Source organism: Anarrhichthys ocellatus, unplaced genomic scaffold (assembly GCF_004355925.1).
Source record: "Anarrhichthys ocellatus isolate YVR2014 unplaced genomic scaffold, GSC_Weel_1.0 scaffold8336, whole genome shotgun sequence".
Taxonomy (NCBI): Eukaryota; Metazoa; Chordata; class Actinopteri; order Perciformes; family Anarhichadidae; genus Anarrhichthys; species Anarrhichthys ocellatus.
The window spans coordinates 1-1,799 of NW_022288310.1; the positions used below are offsets into that span (position 1 = coordinate 1).

The 1,799-nt window shown below is 43.6% G+C and overlaps 1 protein-coding gene across 1 annotated transcript; it reads right to left on the minus strand.

Moving 5' to 3' along the window:
- Positions 1 to 97: 97 nt before the first annotated feature.
- LOC116380685 (transportin-3-like) lies at positions 98 to 1,793 on the minus strand. Its single transcript, XM_031842582.1, has 5 exons — positions 1,310 to 1,793; positions 965 to 1,056; positions 800 to 876; positions 644 to 704; positions 98 to 416 (listed from the first exon to the last, which is right to left on the minus strand). The coding sequence occupies exons 1-5, from the start codon at positions 1,479 to 1,481 to the stop codon at positions 243 to 245; spliced, it is 576 nt and encodes a 191-aa protein (XP_031698442.1). The 5' UTR covers positions 1,482 to 1,793; the 3' UTR covers positions 98 to 242.
- Between the last annotated feature and the right edge of the window lie 6 nt (positions 1,794 to 1,799).

The window sequence follows — 1,799 nt, forward strand, 5'->3', positions numbered from 1 at the left end:
ACATATATATATATACACATATATATATATACACACACACATACACACACACATATATATATATACACACACACATACACACACACATATATACACACACACATACATATATACACGTTTTTTTAGTGTTCTTTCTGGGTTTAGATTCATCACCTGAACTAACAGATGCAATGTAACTAATTATAAAAGACGCTAATATCACCGATTAATCGTGAGATCTAATCAGTCCTACTCATTACAAATCAGGAAAACAAACAGGTCCAGGTGAGTCTCACCTGAGTGACCAGTGGCTGCAGCAGGGAGGCGGAGCCTTTCCCGACACATCGTACAGCGAACCTGAGACAGCGACAGCATCGCTCCACGATCCTGTTATCAGCCTGATGAGTGTTCAGAGTCTCCGACAGCACTGGCCAGATCTAGAAGTGAGTCACATGACGCAGGTAAGACATGTAAAACAAACCCTACAGGTAAGATATGTTCATTGAAGACATTATCTCATTTACAGTGGAGTAACATGACACAGATAAAACGTAACAATAACATACGAACGGCTCTACAGGGAGGTTATTCATGAATAAAATACTTTGTGTAAATATTCAAATGAGTCTTCCAGGAAGAATTCAGGTGAGCTCAGGTGTTTTACCTCCTGAATGACCTTCTGACAGGGGTGAGTCTGTCCGTTCTCTACAATAGGATTTGTGTGTCTGTAGGAAAAACAAACAAATTGTAAGAGCCTATTCACAGTCTGCTGCTGCGTAAATTTAAATAAAGTTTGAAATTTGAATACAAGTAAACTCACCTGAAGATAACAGCCAGTCTGTCGAGCCAGACGGTGGGATCAGCTGATTTACCATTCGTAGATTCCTCAGTCAAAAGCTGAAGGAGAAAAGAAAACATTAACTTTGGTATTCGTTTTAAAAGTGCTGCTTTTATGCAGAGTCAGGAGGATAGACAGGTGACTTACCTTTTTTAGAGCTATGACCTGAACAGCACACAGGTCACTGAGACATTCTGCAATCTTCTCCAGAGGAAGGCGGGCCAGGACCAGAGCTGTACCTGTACAGGTAAATACACAAAGCGTAACATTGAGGCAACAGACCTGAGGACTAGAGCTGTACCTGTACAGGTAAATAAACAAATAACTGAAGTTTTCCCATCAGGTGCACACAAGCAGCAGCTCCCACAGACCCATCAGCACTAGCTGGGAGTTGTCAGGTATTAGAATTAGTGATTATGAATACTAATTCGCCAGGTGGTGCACTGACCTGACGATGTCTTTAAAAGGTGTGTTACAGGTGTAATAACGTACCTTTAAGCAGTCCAACAGCGGCCTCGGTCGACAGGACGAAGGAGTCCAGGGCCCGAGCGATGTCCAGTAGACCCTGGAAGTGTTGAGCCATGTGGTCTCTGCACACTGAACAGATGTTGTGGATTGCCTTCGCTGCTGCCGACGCCAGAGATTTCTCTCTGAGGCCTTTCATCAGGTAGTTTAACACGGGGTCTGTGACAGGAAGAGGAAACACAGAGTCAGGGTTTTCAAAATAGACGTACCACCTTTACAGAGTCAGGACAATAAAGACAAGTCATATATCATATCAGTCCAGTATGTCCTCACTGGTTACCAGTATAAAATCAGTCCAGTCAAAACACCTTTTGTTGCCTCTCTCAGTCTGCCATTGGACCGTTTCAGTCTGCCATTGGACTGCCATTGGACCGTTTCAGTCTGCCATTGGACCGTTTCAGTCTGCCATTGGACCGTTTCAGTCTGCCATTGGACCGTTTCAGTCTGCCATTGGACC